At 58.1% G+C, this 15,908-nt stretch overlaps 1 protein-coding gene across 2 annotated transcripts in view; it reads left to right on the top strand.

The window, feature by feature from the left end:
• Positions 1–12,948, top strand: part of PRKCD (protein kinase C delta) — a 29,132-nt gene extending 16,184 nt beyond the window's left edge. For both annotated transcript variants that reach the window (XM_047691891.1, XM_047691899.1), the window contains 16 exons: positions 385–584; positions 2,044–2,104; positions 2,276–2,438; positions 2,526–2,557; positions 4,328–4,413; positions 4,676–4,805; positions 5,545–5,645; positions 6,235–6,322; positions 6,543–6,640; positions 6,798–6,971; positions 7,126–7,217; positions 7,771–7,833; positions 8,845–8,983; positions 9,140–9,328; positions 9,910–10,038; positions 12,346–12,948. In XM_047691891.1, the coding sequence (XP_047547847.1) occupies positions 385–584; positions 2,044–2,104; positions 2,276–2,438; positions 2,526–2,557; positions 4,328–4,413; positions 4,676–4,805; positions 5,545–5,645; positions 6,235–6,322; positions 6,543–6,640; positions 6,798–6,971; positions 7,126–7,217; positions 7,771–7,833; positions 8,845–8,983; positions 9,140–9,328; positions 9,910–10,038; positions 12,346–12,504 (1,904 nt within the window). In that variant the 3' untranslated portion in view covers positions 12,505–12,948. The remainder of the gene's footprint in view (positions 1–384; positions 585–2,043; positions 2,105–2,275; positions 2,439–2,525; positions 2,558–4,327; positions 4,414–4,675; positions 4,806–5,544; positions 5,646–6,234; positions 6,323–6,542; positions 6,641–6,797; positions 6,972–7,125; positions 7,218–7,770; positions 7,834–8,844; positions 8,984–9,139; positions 9,329–9,909; positions 10,039–12,345) is intronic.
• Positions 12,949–15,908: the final 2,960 nt, after the last annotated feature.

The following is a 15,908-nucleotide window of genomic DNA, read 5'->3' as shown; positions in this document are numbered from 1 at the left end:
GTGTTCCTCACCTCCAGTGTTGTGGCTGGCATGAGGGCCTGCAGTGTGTTCACTGAGAGAGTGCATGAGGGGAGGTGACAGCTAAGCGGGGCTGAAGGAAGAGGGTCACCAGACGAGGGAGCAGCAGGAGCAGAAGCCTGGAGGGGGTACCTAGCTGGGTAGAGGAGCTGCTGGCAGTTTGGTGTCCTGGAGTGTTAGGAATGACAAGCTGGAGAGATGCACATAGCACTGTTGTGAAGGCTGAGGAGTGAGAAGAGCCTCAGGAGGGCTCTCGGGGTGGGGGTAGGGGGAAGCCAGGCAGCCTTGGGGGGCTGAAGGCTATGGGGACCTGGGGAGGGCAGGAGAGAGGGGCCCCAGCCAGACCTTTGCCTGGCCGTGTTGCAGAGCGTGGGAAGACGCTGGTGCAGAAGAAGCCCACCATGTACCCCGAGTGGAAGTCCACATTTGACGCCCACATCTACGAGGGCCGAGTCATCCAGATTGTGCTGATGCGGGCAGCCGAAGAGCCCATGTCCGAGGTGACGGTGGGCGTGTCAGTGCTGGCTGAGCGCTGCAAGAAGAACAACGGCAAGGCCGAGTTCTGGGTGAGGGCGCGCGGGCGGCAGCAGTGAACACACGGGTGCATGGGGTGTGGGTGAGGGCATGTAGGCTGCAGTGGTGCACGCACGTGTGCACAGCGTGGGGATGGGGCGCGTGGGCTGCACAGTGGTGCGTGCATGTGTGCGTGGGGTGTGGGTGAGGGAACACGGCTGTGGTAGTGCATGCACATGTATGGGGTGTGGGTGAGGGCACGTGGGCTGCAGTGGTACACACGCGTGTGCACGGGCCCCGTCTGGCCTCCTGAGCACCTCTGTAGCTGCTCCAGCTCTGCGATCCACCGGGTCCCAGCTCCTCTGAGTCTGTGTCCAAATCTGTTAAAGACCCTAACTTGGGGTCAGTTGTTCAGGGGAAATGAGCCACTGGATGCCAAAGGCTTCCTGTAGCGCTGGGCACATAGTAGGTGCTCAAGAGAGTCACCCCCACCCCTACACCTTCCTTCTTCCCTTTTAGTTTCACAGAAGCAGGATACGCACATGGTAAAACATCTCAAAACGTGTGTGCGGGGATATCCCAGCCCCACCACCAGGCCCAGGCCCCCTCCCAGAGACACCCGTCATCCCAAGTTCTGTTGGAACCTTCACAGATGTTCGGGGTGCAGGCAGGCCTGAGGGAGCACAGTTATGTGGCTTCAACAGTGAGGGCATGGGAGAAGGGGAAAGCCGAGGGCCACCACTCACCCGCTGGAACCCGGCCTCCACACGTGCACCTGGCCACATATCCCTTGTGGCCACAGGATATCTGTGCTGCCCGGGTGTCTCTTGCTCTCTGGGGTCACCTTTGGGCTCCTGCAGCCAAGATGTCCCCATGGGAAAAAACCCCAGACCGTCGAGGACTCTGGTCAGCCTCCAGTGAGGCATGAAGGGACCAGGCCAGGAGAGGAGTTGACGCAGAGCTGTACCAGCCCTTGGCTGGTCAGGCAGAGATCCTTGCTGTGCTCTCTGTCCACTCTGCTGAGGAACAGTGTCAGGGAGCAGGCATGGGTCCTGGGAGAGGTGAAGGTCCTGCCTTCAGAACTGTGCAGGGGGACTGGGCGTGCAGAGCCCCCGCCACAGAGAGCACCAGCGTGGGGGTGTCAGCACACATCTGTCTGTCTGTCTGCATGTGCAGGGACTGGGGGAGGGGGGCTCTATTCTAAGATCCTTGTCAAGGGGGCAGCAAGGGTGAGGCTGGGGAGTTTCCCTTCCCACTCTCTTCCTGGGCCCTGTGGCCGGCCTGGGTGTGAGCTGGATCCTTTCACTTCCCCAAATGTAATAATACCCCTGGGTTGGGGCGTCGGGGTGGGGCTCAAGGGCGGGGCCATGCCCACACTGGGCAGACAGGTGTCCAGCCCAGGCTGCCAGGACTCCCTTGGCCTTGGGGGACCAACCATGGGGGCGGGTTCTGAGTCCAGCTTGGCTGGAGCCCGCCCTCATTGACCCCCACTCCCAACCCTCACTTCTGCAGCTGGACCTACAACCCCAGGCCAAGGTGTTGATGTCTGTGCAGTATTTCCTGGAAGATGTAGGTAAGACCCTCCTGCCCTGGGCTGGGGACGTAGGTTGAGAGGCTGGAGCTAGGGCTGAAGCTCAGGGAAGCGGTCCCTGTCAACGGTCTCCCCAGAGCCACCCTGGGAGGGACTCCAGGAATGTTGTCCTTCCCGGGGCTGGGACTGACCTCACGACTCCACGGTCCCCAGATTGCAAACAGTCCATGCGTGGTGAAGACGAGGCCAAGTTCCCAACTATGAACCGCCGTGGAGCCATCAAACAGGCCAAAATCCACTACATCAAGAACCACGAGTTCATTGCCACCTTCTTCAGGCAGCCTACTTTCTGTTCTGTGTGCAAAGACTTCGTTTGGTGAGGGATGGCTGTGCCTGCCGGGGTCGGGTGGGGCAGGGAGGGCCCAGAGCCAGCCCTGACCCTGCTGGGGGATTTGCCTTTCAGGGGTCTCAACAAGCAAGGCTACAAATGCAGACGTAAGTGTCTCCTCGGCCCGCTTGCGTGCCTGCCGGTGCCTGTGTACATACTCGGGGGGCCGTGTCCCCGTGTGAGGACTGCGTGCGTGGACGGGGCCCCCGTGTGCCCGTGTGTGTACTCGGGGGGCCGTGTCCCCGTGTGAGGACTGCGTGGACGGGGCCCCCGTGTGCCCGTGTGTGTGCTCGGGGGAGCCTGTGTCCCCATGTGAGGACTGTGAGCCCGGACGGGGCCCCTGTGTGCCCGTGTGTGTGCTCGGGGGAGCCTGTGTCCCCATGTGAGGACTGTGAGCCCGGACGGGGCCCCTGTGTGCCTGCGTGTGTGCTCGGGGGGCCATGTCCCCATGTGAGGACTGTGTGCGTGGACGGGGCCCCCGTGTGCCCGTGTGTGTGCTCGGGGGAGCCCGTGTCCCCGTGTGAGGACTGTGTGCGTGGACGGGGTCCCCGTATGCCCGTGTGTGTGCTCGGGGGAGCCTGTGTCCCCGTGTGAGGACTGTGAGCCCGGACGGGGCCCCTGTGTGCCCGTGTGTGTACTCGGGGGAGCCTGTGTCCCCGTGTGAGGACTGTGAGCCCGGACGGAGCCCCCGTGTGCCCGCATGTGTGCTCGGGGGAGCCTGTGTCCCCGTGTGAGGACTGTGTGCGTGGACGGGGCCCCCGTGTGCCCGTGTGTGTGCTCGGGGGAGCCTGTGTCCCTGTGTGAGGACTGTGAGCCCGGACGGGGTCCCCGTGTGCCCGCGTGTGTGCTCAGGGGAGCCTGTGTCCCCGTGTGAGGACTGTATGACTGGATGGGGTCCCCGTGTGCCCGCGTGCGTGCTTGAGATTTCCCCTTCAGAATGTAGGTAGGAGAGCCACACCCAGCGGGGCCAGGGGTGGGGGGGTTGTTGCTGTGGCTCACAGAAGCCGGTTCCCTGTGTCTCTTCCCAGCCCCCTCACGCTTGGGAGGGTCACCCTGGCAGCCCAAATAGGCCTCAGTGCAGGATTTGCACAGAATCAGTCAGCGCCACCCATCACGGCTGTGTTCTCCCAGACAGCTGAGGCAAACTTTTCCAGTCCACCCCTGGCTGCTCATGTGCTTCTGTGGGGACACGTGTTTGCCTGGGTACACATGTACACACGTGGTGATGGTTCCGGACACAGGCTCTGGAGCCAGGTGGCCCGGGTTCGAGTCCCAGCTCTGCCACTTCCTATCCGAAGGGCCTTAGGCAGAAGACTTAACCTCTCTGTGCCTCAGTAAAATAGGGCTAGGAACCATTATGAAGATCAAATGGGGTAAAATATATAAAAGCTGCATTTTAGGCGATAGACACATAATAATGATTCTGTACCGGGAGTCCCTTGTTCTTACACATCAGTATGTGTGTCGCAGGGTCTTTGTGTTGGGGGTGTGTGTGTGCGTGCGCACATGTGCGTGAGCAAGAGCTTAGGACCCATTTACTGTCCTGGTTCCTCCTGCTTGTGGTCCTCTTGCTACAACACTCCATGCCCCTCACAGCCGCCCCCCACTGCCCCCTAGGCCCCCTTGAGCCACCCCTCATCTAGGAGACCCTCCCGATTGGCCTGTCCTCCCTGCCCCTCCTCTTCCCAGGCCCCTCCTGCCAGGGCGGGCAGGAGGAGAGAAGAAACCAGCTGTGGGCCCCAGGCCTGTGTGGGGTGAGGGTGTGGGCAGTCTGGGAGAACAGCGGCTTTGTATAGAGGGCCTGACTGGCCCAGCGGCGCCAGCTCACAGCTCTGCTCCTCCTGCCTCCCCCCACCCTCGGCCTGTGCCCCCTCAAGAATGCAATGCTGCCATCCACAAGAAATGCATCGACAAGATCATCGGCCGGTGCACGGGCACCGCAGCCAACAGCCGGGACACCATAGTGAGGCTGGGCCTGGGGTGGGGACCTGGGGGGGCTTGGCCAGCAGGGAGGGATCCGGGCTCTCCCCAGCCTTTCCCCGTAGAGCCCACCCTTCTCCCCATTTTTCCTGGTCCGTCCCGGGACTCCTGGATTGCCCAGTCCCCAGGGGGGGAGCCCTGTTGGGCATCTTGCCCTGCATGGGGTTGGGGAGAGCTAGGGGTTGAGGAAGGAGCTGGCACTGGTCTGTGACCCTCAGCCTGTGACCACCCCGTCCCCTCCCCAGTTCCAGAAAGAACGTTTCAACATCGACATGCCGCACCGATTCAAGGTTTACAACTACATGAGCCCCACCTTCTGTGACCACTGTGGCAGCCTGCTCTGGGGGCTGGTGAAGCAGGGATTAAAATGTGAAGGTGCGTGTCCCCCAGCTAGGGGGCTAGGGCAGGGCAGAAGGGCATTCCCCGCTGGCACCTACCTACCCAGGTTTCTTAAACTCCAAGCAACTCCTACTGCTTTTACCCTGTTCCTGGGGGGAGGCCTCGATGCTCCCCCCACCCCCCACTGGCCCGACTGCCTCTCCTGTTTACTTGCTGTGTGACCAGGAGGGCCCACCCCTAAGCTCAGTGTCCTCAAGGGTAAGGTAGGGTTAGAGTAGAGTACGGCCCAAAGAGTCCTGGGGGAGGGGGACACAAGGCCTGACGCACACTAGCAGGTGCTCAGCAAATTAGCCTCATAGACTCCCGCCCCCTCTCCAGGCTTTAGCGAGGCAGAAACAGGAGAAATGCACCCCCCTCCCCCCCGCAGAAGGAAAGTGACTTGTCTCAGTTGTCCTAGACATTCCTTAAAGGGTTTAGAATTAGGTCTCATAGATATGGCTTTTTCTTTTTCTTCTTTAAATAATGAAAAATTTGAAGTGCTCAGGATGCTTCAGATGTATTTATTTCTAAATAATAGAAATATTTAGAAATTAGAAATCAGAACAGGAAACCCAGCGGACCGTACCAAAGCTCTGGTTCTTCCTACCCTCTTCTCTCCTCCTCCCTGCCCTTGGCCGAGCCTGGGGGAAGGGAGACAGTTCTTCCAGAGCTTGCTGGTGGCCTGTTTGGTCCTGCCTGGGCAGGGGCTCTGATGGCCCTGTCTCCCTCACCCCAGACTGCGGCATGAATGTCCACCATAAGTGCCAGAAGAAAGTGGCCAACCTCTGCGGCATTAACCAGAAGCTCTTGGCGGAGGCGCTAAACCAAGTGACCCAGGTGGGCAGGAGCTGTGGGAACCCTGGCGGGGGCAGGGGTGTTTGCAACTTGCAAAGACCCCACTTTTGGAAGATCCAGTCCCAAGATTTAGGCAGCAGAAGGTGGTGAGCTTGTTCTCATAACAAATTATTTGAGCAATTCTTTACTTGGTGAGCCTGGAAGAACACAAGGTTGGAATGCTTGGAACTAAAAATGTGTGTGTGTGTGTTTAGATGTGGGGAGGGCTTGAGGAATGCTCTAAAACCTAAGGTAAAATTCTAGAATCAGTTACAGGTGAAGGCAGCACGAATAACAATCTATTGGGTAAGTGGTTGGGAGGGTGGGACTCCGTGTGCCAAACTTTTGTTTGTAATCGGTGCCTTCCAGACCATCAAGATGTCCCTGTGCCATGGGAAGTTGTGTGTGTGTGTGTGTGTGTGTGTGTGTATACTCACATGTGCACTACCTGGAGGTCCTGGGCTCTGCCCCTGCTGGCCCCCATTGGTTGGTTTTGAGAACAGAGTTACGGATGGTGGGGGTCCGCCCTCTGGGCTGGGAGTTCTGATCACGGTATGCCTGTCTGGCTACCAACCTCTATCCCCTCCTCCAGAGACCCTCCCGGAAGTCAGAAACAGAGACTGTTGGAATCTACCAGCATTTTGAGAGGAAGTCAGGAGTCCCTGGAGACATTGTCCCAGGTAAAGCTGGGCCCATTTTCTCCAGGAAAGCCCCCACTCCCCACTAGGACTCGAGATGGGGGCCCGACCTCCCCCTGTTGCCAAGACCTGAGCGGAGGCACCACCCCTGGAGAGGGAGCCCCTTCCTCTCTGAGGCCCCTCACCCCACCCCACCCCTTGGCCCCAAGGGCGGGGCCTTGGCGGACAGAGACCTGAGTCTAAAGTGCCATCTCTTGGGCAGACAGCGGGACCTACGGCAAGATCTGGGAGGGCAGCACCAGGTGCAACATTGAGAACTTCACCTTCCACAAGGTCCTGGGCAAAGGCAGCTTTGGGAAGGTAAGGGGACTTTGGGCCCGGGGCAGCTCAAGGGGCCTGGGCCCAGCAAGGGCCCCTGCATCCCACCCTACCTGGCTTCTTCCTGATGGGGCAGGGCTGGGGTGCCCTGGCCCTTTGGCCTGGCCTTCCCCTGCTCAGCATCCTGCCCACCCATCAGGTGTTGCTGGCAGAGCTGAAGGGCAAAAAAGAGTTCTTCGCTATCAAGGCCCTCAAGAAGGACGTGGTTCTGATCGACGACGATGTGGAGTGCACCATGGTGGAGAAGCGGGTCCTGGCACTCGCCTGGGAGAATCCCTTTCTCACCCACCTCTTCTGCACGTTCCAGACCAAGGTGCCCAGCTCACTCATGGTTACTGCCCCAGTAGCTATGGCCTGCCCCCTGCCCCCCCAGTAGAGGTGTCCCCTACTTCCCAGCTTGCCTCCGGTGGCCCTCAGTAGCCTTCTGCCCTATACTGTCCCCCTGCTCACCCCTCTCCCCATCCCAGGACCACCTGTTCTTTGTGATGGAGTTCCTCAACGGGGGGGACCTGATGTACCACATCCAGGACAAAGGCCGCTTTGAGCTCTACCGCGCCACGTACGTGAGGGCCCTGATGTGTGTGTGTGTTGGGGGGAGCCCACTGCTGGTCTCCCCTCCGTTCCTGGTTCCTTCTCCCTGGAACAGCCAGCCAGGGCTAGAGCTGGGGGTGGGGAGACCTGGGGGAGCTGGGGGTTTCCCCAGCATATGGGAAGTCGTGGATGGTGAGTGCCAGCGTCCTGTCCCCTCCCGGAGCCTCTGGCAGCCTTGTGGATGGTGATGCTGCACAACACAGGACCCTGCTGTGGGCCCCCAGACTGGCATGAACGCCCCCAACTCTGTGTATGTGTGTGCGTGCACGTGCGTTTATCTATTTAAGTGCATACACTCTTATGACAGGGAATTAACTCATTTGAAGCTCTACCTTCATAATTTCCTTTTTGGCCTTGTTTGCCAGCCCCTTCTTCCCTGATACAAGATGTGCTTAATGAGGCCCAGGTGGCCCGGAGTTATTTGCAGCATTTCCTGCCCCTGGGGGCGGGGATGGGGGCCCAGGGAGAAGCAGGAGTTGGGGCAGAAATGCGGGAACACTTTGTCTGTCTCCATCATGCAGGTTTTATGCAGCCGAGATAGTCTGTGGACTGCAGTTTCTGCACAGCAAGGGAATCATTTACAGGTACAAGGCGACGGTGTGTTGCGGGGGGTTTTAGAAGGGAAAGCTCCAACCCCATCATAGACCCCAGAAGGCTCTGTGTGAAGCCCGGCCCAGCCATGGCCCCATCTCCGCTCGGAGTCCGGCTTTAGTTGGGTATTTGCCTGAGCCTCCTACTCCATTGCTTGGATTCCTGTGGCCCCTCTGCTGAGGCTGGCCCAGCTCCAGGGCCTGGGAATGCATTGCCCATACTTGGCGCCATTGGCGGGAGCACGGAACTGCCTGGGACGCCGTCTCCCTTCCTGGAAGTGATGGGTCTTGCTCCCAAGCCCCATCTGCGCCGTTGGGAGGGAGGGCCGGCTTCCATCAGTTCTCACCCAGTAAAAAACAGCCCCGTTCTGGATATGGGGAGGGGCCCATCAATAAGGCTGATCCTGAGCGCTGGGCTCTGATGTGGGACAAGGTCAAGATGCATGGTCAGGTGGAAATTGAATCCATGGGACAGTGTGGATCAAATAGGACTCGGGTTCGAGAAGGCTGTGGGAGGGGAGCCGCGCACTGTAGCATGCTTGTCCGTGCGTGCTATCGCCCTGGGGTGGGCATGGTTACTGAGGTTAGTGAAGACGGACTTCTGCTGTTTGCCCTTTTCTAGTACCCCACGTGTATCAGTTATCCACGAAACCACAAACTGTGTAAAACAGACATGGTCCCTGCCTTTGTGGGGTCAGACAAACCTGATCTCAAGCCACGTCCGCTGCTGACCAGCTAGCTGACCCTGGGCAAGTGACGTCACCTCCCTGAGCCTCAGTGTAGGCTTTAGGAAGTCAGGTGGCATGTATCTGGCACGTGGCACACCAGTAGGTGTTTTTCAGGAAACCCCTGTTTTTAGCACCTCTTCTTCGGTTTTCTTTTCTCTTCCTCGTTTCCTTGTCCCCTGGGGGAGGTCCTAGGCTCACAGGGCTGGAAGTGGAGACACGGGGGCTGAGGGAAATGGGACATTGGCCCCCGGTGACTCCCTTTCCTCCCCTCTCTCAGGGACCTCAAGCTGGACAATGTGATGCTGGACCAGGACGGCCACATCAAGATCGCCGACTTCGGGATGTGCAAGGAGAACATCTTCGGGGACAAGCAGGCTAGCACATTCTGTGGCACTCCTGACTACATCGCCCCTGAGGTGAGCGGGCCTGCCTGCCAGCCACCAGCCCGGAAAATATCTCGCAGGGTGGGGAGACGACGATGTCCCGAGCTGCAGCCAGGAGCATGAGGGAGCCTGGCCAGGCCTCTGGCTCGGGGGCTCCTCTCAGCTCCGGCCCTGCTTCTCCTGCCCCAGATCTTGCAGGGTCTGAAGTACTCGTTCTCCGTGGACTGGTGGTCCTTCGGAGTCCTTCTGTACGAGATGCTCATCGGTCAGTCCCCCTTCCATGGTGACGATGAGGACGAGCTCTTTGAGTCCATCCGTGTGGACACCCCGCATTATCCCCGCTGGATCACCAAGGAGTCCAAGGACATCCTGGAGAAGGTGGGAGGCTCTGGGCCAGGCTGGCTGGGGCGGGGGGACCAGCAGACACACAGGTCCTGGGAAGGCCAGGGGCCCCTCGTCTCCAGAACGGCAGCCTCGCCGGTGCTCTGGTCCTCACGTGCTAAGGGCATTGTTTGCTCTCCGCGTTCCCGGGAGCTCCTCTGAGTCCAGCCGCGCTGAATCAGCCTGGCACAGTGATTATGAGCTTAGGTCAGGAGGCAGACAGACCTGAAGCTAAACTTGGAGTCTGTCTCCTGATCTGCTGAATGGAGGCCGTGGGAGAAGCTTCCTCGCGGGGTTTTGGGGAGGCACCCTATGAATGTGTGGTGCTCAGCTCTGTGCCTAGCACGTCGTAGACACCCAGTAAACACCACTGCTTTGACTCATGGGCCCCTGGCAGGAAGTCCCAGCAGCACTCCTGCTTGGCCTGTTGTGTCTGGGGGGACCCTCTCAGCTCCAGAGGCCCTGCCATGGGCCTGGGCTAGACCTGCCTGGGCCCTCCTGGGCCTGCTTGGGATTTGCTGAGGCTCTGGGTTTCCCAAAGTCATCAGATGCTAACCAGGGCCTCTGCTGGGTTACAGCTGCTTGAAAGGGATACAACCAAGAGGCTGGGAGTGAGTGGGAACATCAAAATCCACCCCTTCTTCAAGACCATCAACTGGACTCTGCTGGAGAAACGGGCTGTGGAGCCGCCCTTCAAGCCCAAAGTGGTACATGATCTCACTCCCGTGGGGGCCACCCACTTGCTCCTGCCCTCCACTGCCTTCTGGGCCCTGCCTCCCTCTCGCTTCGTTGGCATGCTTTCCTCCTCTCCATCCTTCCAGCAAGCCTGCTTCCCTGGCCGCCTCGGCACCTTCTGTCTCTGCCTCTACCTTTGTGTTCTCACTACACACCGCCTCTCAGTCAGTCAGTCAGTCAACAAACGGGGGGACTGTGGATCCAGCCACTCTTCAGTGGACCTTTAACGCCCCTGTATGCCGGGCACTGTGCCTTGGGAATCAGTTAAGTCCTCTCTCCCTGCCTCCATCCACCCAGTCCATCTTCCAGTAAGTCTTGGAAATGCCAAGGGCCCGAGTGCAGGGTACGGGGTGCCATGCTAGCTCCCCAGCAGAGCGGGAAGCCCAGAGCCAGAGGAGTGCCAGCTCTTGGGAGAGATAAGAAGCTTGCATACTGATGATCGTTTATGATATGAGATGACCATGCAGGAGCTGTCACAAGACCACACATGATTGGTTGTCACTGGGGGAGTCTGTCAGCAGAAGCCCAGATACAAAGAACAGAGCGGGACTGAGGAGAAGCAGGATGTGGGCAGGGCAGGGAGGGCAGCCAGGAGGCCTTCCAGGCAGAGGAGGGGTCTTCCCACAGAGGTCCGGAATCTGCAGAGGCCTCCTAGGAGCCAGCAGGAGAGCAGAGGCAGGTTGGTGCCAGAATTCTCAGATAAGGAGTTGGCCCTTCTGTGACCTCGGCTCTTCCCTCCGGCCTTCTCTCTGTCAGGACACCGCGGCAGCTTGCGCAATGTGCCCCACGTTGTTCCTCGAGGCCGGAGAGCGCTTACCCTGAACCAGGGAGCTCGAACTCAGGGGCCTCCTGGTCTGGGCACCTGCTGGGGAAAAATAACACAGCCTGTTCTCAGTCTCTTGCTTTTTTTTTTTTTTTTTAAAGATTTTATTTATTTACTTGACAGAGAGAAATCACAAGTAGGCAGAGAGGCAGGCAGAGAGAGAGGAGGAAGCAGGCTCCGCTCCCCGCTGAGCAGAAAGCCCGATGCGGGGCTCGAACCCAGGACCTGGGACCATGACCCGAGCCGAAGGCAGCGGCTCAACCCACTGAGCCACCCAGGCGCCCCTCGGTCTCTTGCTTTTGATAGATGGGTAGAGTCCTTCCTCTGCAGCAAAAAGCACGGGGCAGGTGTGTGGGTCTGTGGGAAATGGTCAGGGACCTAGGGCGAGCTGTCAGAGGGTACCTCCACGCCAGGAGCGCACACTCTGGGAAATGGGTCCAGGGCTGCCAGTTTTCAAAAGCAGCCAGAAATCTGGATTTGTATGTCAAAAATTGCCCAATTATAAAATAACTGGCTCAAATCCATTAAAACCCAGTGCCAGTCAGAACGATTGTACCTGCCTGCTTAGTTTGGCCTGAAGGCCACTGGCCTGAGAGCTCTTCTGTTCCCATTTCATTGTATCCTCAGAAGCAGAGAGTTGGCAAACTTTTCCTGGAACAGTCTGATGGTACATATTTTAGGCTTTGCAGGCCAGACGGTCTCAACAAAGCATCCATAGAAAATATGTCAACGAATGGGTATAATTTTGTATGAATTTGGATTTCATTTCATGTTTACATGTCATGAAATGTTAATCACCTTCTTGATTTCTTTCCCTAAGCATTAAAAAATGTGAAAGCTGTTCTTACAGCTCTCGGGACCCATAAAAACAGATGGGGGGCGGGGTTTGCTCGGGGGCGGGGTTTGCTCGGGGGCGGGGTTTGCTCATGGGCGGTCATTTGCTAGAGCCCCGTTCAGGACAATGCCCACCTCTCCTTACCCAGGCCCAGGGCTCTTTGCCGGCTCCTTTGTCCCCTTGGGGAGACGGCATCTACTGTCCAGCCGGGCTCTTGTCAGGCTGTCGGGAGAGACTCCCTTTTCTGTTCTCTCTCTCTCTTTTTTTAAAATTCAAGTTAGTTAAAATCTAGTGTATTACTAGTTTCAAGGTAGAGATCGGTGACTCATCAATTGCATATGACACCCAGTGCTCATTACATCACGTGCCCTCCTTAATACCCATCGCCCAGTTACTCCCGTCTTCCCACACACCTGTCCTCCAGCAGCCTTCACTTTGTTCCCTGGACCTGAGAGTCTCTTAGGGTCTGCCTCTCTTTCTGTTCTTAATAAGGCCAGCTCTGGCCTGGCCCAGCACCACAGGGCTTCTGAGGTGTGTGGGAGGCAGTCTCGGGAACTTGGGGACCTTCAGGAGGGGCCCCCCCTTGAGTCCCGCTCACGTGCCGCTGCCCTCTTCCCGCAGAAGTCCCCTGGAGACTTCAGCAACTTCGACCAGGAGTTCCTGAACGAGAAGGCGCGTCTCTCCTACACCGACAAGAACCTCATCGACTCCATGGACCAAACAGCATTTGCTGGCTTCTCCTTTGTGAACCCCAAATTTGAGAGATTCCTGGAAAAGTGAGGTTTCCAGATATGCCTCCCCCCAAACCACCCCAGCCGGGGAGCCTGGGTCAGGCAGCGTGGCCTGCCCACGAAGCCTGGGCACGGCAGGCTGGGCGGTGCCCCCCCTTCATTGGTACCTGCCTGCCCACCCACAATTAGCAACAGTGTGATTGTCTGGTTTGTGCTGCTGCCGCCCCCTGGCCCCCAAGAGGGGCCTTGGCTCCTGTCTGGCTGGGCTCTTATGGTACTTCTGTGAACCCTGTGTGAATTTGCTTTTCCTCTGCCGTCAGAGGGAAATTGTAAATCCTGTGTTTCATTACTTGAATGTAGTTATCTATCGAAAAAATATATTATATATATATACATATATATACACACACACACACACACATATGTAATAGGCTGTATATAATGCTCAGTAGAGGAGAAACGTACGGGGGAACTAGTGATGTGTTGATTTTTTTTAAATATATATATATACATACACACACACACACACACACACACACACATATAGGAACAGAAAAGGAGCAGAAACTGTTTGAACCACCAGGTTCTTTTATCTGTGTGTCTAAATAAACACCGAATGGTACTGAGCTGGCTGTCAGGACATGTTCGTCCCAGGAAGCTGGTGGCCGCTGCTCCCACCTCGGCGGCTGTCCTGGAGCTGTTCGCTACAGACCCAGACCCCTGGGTTTTCGTACAAATGTGTTTGTATTAATGGGTCTCCTGTGGCTCCGAGACCCTGGGCCTACAGCAGAAGGCTTCTCTGCGTGGCAGAAGGGATCCCTGAATGTGCCTGTGGGGCGGTGGATGGGAGGAAGTGGGAGCAGCTGCCGACAGGGTGTCAGGAGAGTGAGGGCCAGTGTGGAAGGGCAGAGGCATGAGCAGAGGCTGGGAGGCTGGCCCAGACCGGGGAGGAGGACAGGGACGAGGAAGGAAATGGAGCTCAGGCCTCAGGCCCATCTGGATTCAAATCCCAGAGTAGCCGAAAGACGTGGCATATCAATCATGTTAAGCCTCAGCTTCCTCATCTGTAAAATGGGGACAAGGCAAAGTGATGCTAGATGGAACTCCGCACCTCATTGCTATGTATCCCTGACCCTGCTACAAAAGAGTCTGTGTTAGAGTTCTAGAATCTATTTCTCAAGAGTCCTGGCCTACCTGGGGAAGGGAGGAGAGCAGGGTGGGAGAAGAGGATGAGAAGAGGTGGGGCTGGTGCTGGCCGGGGGAGGGGGCCGCGGGGATGGGTGGGGCCGACTCCCTCAAGAGAATAAAGTCCCCCTCCCCTCTCCATCCACCAGCTCCTCTCCAGAAAATGCTCTCGTGGAATCCCTGCTCTGATGTAGGGCAGGGAAAAGCCTGGAAGTGAGGCTTGGTCCCTTGGGCTCACAGGTGGGGGACCCAGGATGGCACAAGGCTGTACTGGGGCACACCTGTCCCTGAGCTCTGCTGCGAGCACACACAGGCCCTAAGAGCTCCCCTGGGGCTGTCTAGAGTGGGTTTAGAACGAAAATATGGTTGGTGTTTGAATTCCGAGGCTCCTTCCATTTTCCCTCAGCTCCAAGGCAGACCCTCACACTGAGGACCCTGCTTGCTCCTGTGTGGAGATGGGGCAAGTGGTTTGTCAGCCAGAGGCAGTGGAGGGTGGTGGGGAGAACATGGTGCCGAAAGCCAGGAGCCTGGAGTTCAAGTCCCACTCTGCCATCCACGAGTTTTTCCACTGGGACTCAGTTCCCGTCATCTATAAAGTGGGACAATCCTGCTGCTTTGAGGAGCTCCTGGTTCTGGGGAGCCCCTTCAGGTCTGATGCTGGTAGCCCACAGTGTGGGCCTAAGAAATGGCAGGGGCTGGGCCTGTGGGGCCCACCTCAAGCAGCCAGAGAATGGGGATGGGGAAGGGGCTACCAGGATCCTGCCTCACTACGTGGGAGGCTGGAAGCTTTTTGCCTCCAGGCCTGTTCTCAGAGCTGCAAGGGGCCAGGCCTGGTGGCCTCAGGAAATGTCTCTCATGGCTGGGCCCAGAGCCACATTGTCACTGGACTCGGATGTCTTCTAGAAGCAGGCAGGTGTGCAAACAGCAGGGCTGTCGGCCCCCAGGACAAGGGCCAGAGGGAGCGCTGTGCCCGCTGCACCCGGGGCCCCTCACTCGGTACTGGGCAGGGTGGCGCAGAGGCAGGAGGCCGGGGTGGGGGGCAGGAGCATGGACTCTGCTGACAGATGGCTCTGGGTTCAAATCCTTCATGTCCCTAGTTGGTGACTTCCATGAGTGACAACCTCCCAGAGCTTCAGCTTTTTGTCAAATGGGGATAACCGTGCTGCTACGTGTGGGGGAGGATGAGGTCTCTAAGTGTACCCCCATGGACTCAGGACACTGCAAATATGCTTTGTAATCAGCAGCCACTGTGACTCCGTCCCCTCAACGGGATGAAAGGTGGTCAGGACAGAGGGCCTGCCAGCTGGGAATCTCACCGGACTGGAAGGGGTGGAGGGCCCATTTGGCAGCTTGGATGAAAACCTCTGAGGCACCGGCCCCATGTCCCAGCCATCCCCCTTCTCAGGCAGAGCTACGGGGGAGCCTCACCCACAGGCCCCAGGAGGCTGGCCGGCCACTGCATGGATTACTGGGGAAGTGAGCAGAAGGCCCAACAGTTGGGGAGCTGGTCAAGTACCAGCAAGGCCAAGGGACCCAAACGAGCAGGTTAGAATGTGCCAGCTTAGGAAGGCACCCAGAGATCTGGGAGCACAGGGCAGGTCTACAGAGAGGGGTGAATGAATGACCACACAAGTCCCTTTAAGGCAGGGGCTGTCAGATTCGGTGTACTGTGCGTACCGATGAGATATGGCCACCGTGCCAAGTTTCAAGCGGCAGGTCTCAGGGCTGGCAGCGAGCTGGAGTGCCATGCCTGGGCTGCCTCTGGTCGAATGGTCACCTCTGGAGGGGGACCGGCCCTCAGTATTTTCAAAGCTCCCCAGAGGGTCCAAGCTGCATCGGGATCAGGAGCCAGTTGGGTGGGAGCCAGGAATCTGCATTTTGCCCAGTCATCCAAGTGAAGTCAGGAAACGTTGCTCTGAATAGGCTACACTCTGGAAGGCGAAGTCCTGTACCTCCCAAACCACCGTGTTCCCGCGCCCCCTCCGTGGTCCCAGAGGTCCCCTGCTGGAAGGCTCAGGGCTGGCTGGGCTACAGCGCCCTCTGGTGGTCGTCTGGCTGGCAGGTGCTGCTGCTGGCTCAGACCAGGGAGGACCCGCTTTGCACCAGACACTGTGATGAGTTCTTAACCCACCTCTGTCTGTGTCCTTAGTCCCTGGGGGATTGTTCCAGCAAGGAGGTGCTGGAGGATCATTTTGCAGAGGCTCAGGGATGCAGAAGTTATACATCTGGGTATCTATCCTGACCTTTAACAGGGTCCTAGGGCTGGTC

This window comes from Lutra lutra, chromosome 1 (assembly GCF_902655055.1).
Source record: "Lutra lutra chromosome 1, mLutLut1.2, whole genome shotgun sequence".
In the NCBI taxonomy this organism is placed as follows: domain Eukaryota; kingdom Metazoa; phylum Chordata; class Mammalia; order Carnivora; family Mustelidae; genus Lutra; species Lutra lutra.
This window is presented reverse-complemented; position numbering and strand designations above follow the sequence as displayed.